Source organism: Priapulus caudatus, unplaced genomic scaffold (assembly GCF_000485595.1).
Source record: "Priapulus caudatus unplaced genomic scaffold, Priapulus_caudatus-5.0.1 Scaffold11457, whole genome shotgun sequence".
Lineage (NCBI taxonomy): Eukaryota > Metazoa > Priapulida > Priapulimorpha > Priapulimorphida > Priapulidae > Priapulus > Priapulus caudatus.
In genome coordinates, this window is record NW_014588518.1 from 1 (window position 1) to 1,003 (window position 1,003).

The following is a 1,003-nucleotide window of genomic DNA, read 5'->3' on the forward strand; positions in this document are numbered from 1 at the left end:
AGAGAGAGAGAGAGAGGGGGGGGGGAACAAATGATGGCAGAAGGGAGAACAGATGGATTATAATGATTAGATGTGGTTACATGGAAAATTAAGTCATCATAGCAAGAGAAGCTCATGATATCAGTATCAGAGCTGGTATTCACCTGATGTCGCAGATACTTGTTTTCATTTCGAAGGAGCCTCAGTTCCCGCTTCAGACTCAGTATCATCTTCTCCTTTGGATCCATCTTTACTACTGGCTTACTCCTGATTTTCTTTGCACTGCAAAAAAATATACCGTTTAGTTTACTGAAAAGATACGCCAGTTGCAAACTTCAGACACCTAATCTGATTTCGATGAGGATATGCAACTAATTCTGTCAATCAATAGCAAAAGAAATTCATTAGCAACTAGAAGCGAATCACCAGCGGGTATGTAATCCTTGTGTCATATATATGAGGAGAGTGGGGGAGAGTCGAGAGAAAGAGGTGTGAGGAGAGAGGGGGTGGAGCGTAGAAGCCATCGTTACCGGTTTGCATAGCGGAGTGTGTTTCTCGTCTCTGCACTGTTATGTGAAGAGGGAGAAACGCAGCCGATCATGAGGGTGACGCCGTTGCCTCCCAGGCTGTCAGCTAGAAGCATCGTCAGCTTGCTGTCTCTATAGGGCACGTGCCCAGAGCGGTGCTTGCTGTCGCCTAGCGACGATATACAGTTCCCTGCAGAAGATAATGCGATGCGATCAGCATATAGCGTGCGATTCACATCTTGTGGAAATCCGATTCCCTATATTATGAATATATTATAAACCCCGATTAACTGAAACGATTAGATTAGTTAGAAGTCTGGCTGTCTAGGTTAAGTGCAACACACATCACCCGAGTGACGTCCACCATTCATCTACATTTCATTAATCCACATAATCTAGCAGATTAGTCCGAGATTCAGAGGTATCCGACCGGCCATCGATGTAATTATAATAATATGATTGTTTTGTTATCATATATAGTTCATGACATAATATAT

At 43.2% G+C, this 1,003-nt stretch overlaps 1 protein-coding gene across 1 annotated transcript; it reads right to left on the reverse strand.

Moving 5' to 3' along the window:
- Positions 1–143: 143 nt before the first annotated feature.
- Positions 144–696, reverse strand: LOC106820339 (osmotic avoidance abnormal protein 3-like; the record flags this gene model as incomplete). The annotated part of the gene is made up of 2 exons (XM_014824864.1): positions 144–261; positions 510–696. Coding segments are annotated over 2 exons (305 nt in total), but the record flags the coding sequence as incomplete, so codon positions are not given.
- Between the last annotated feature and the right edge of the window lie 307 nt (positions 697–1,003).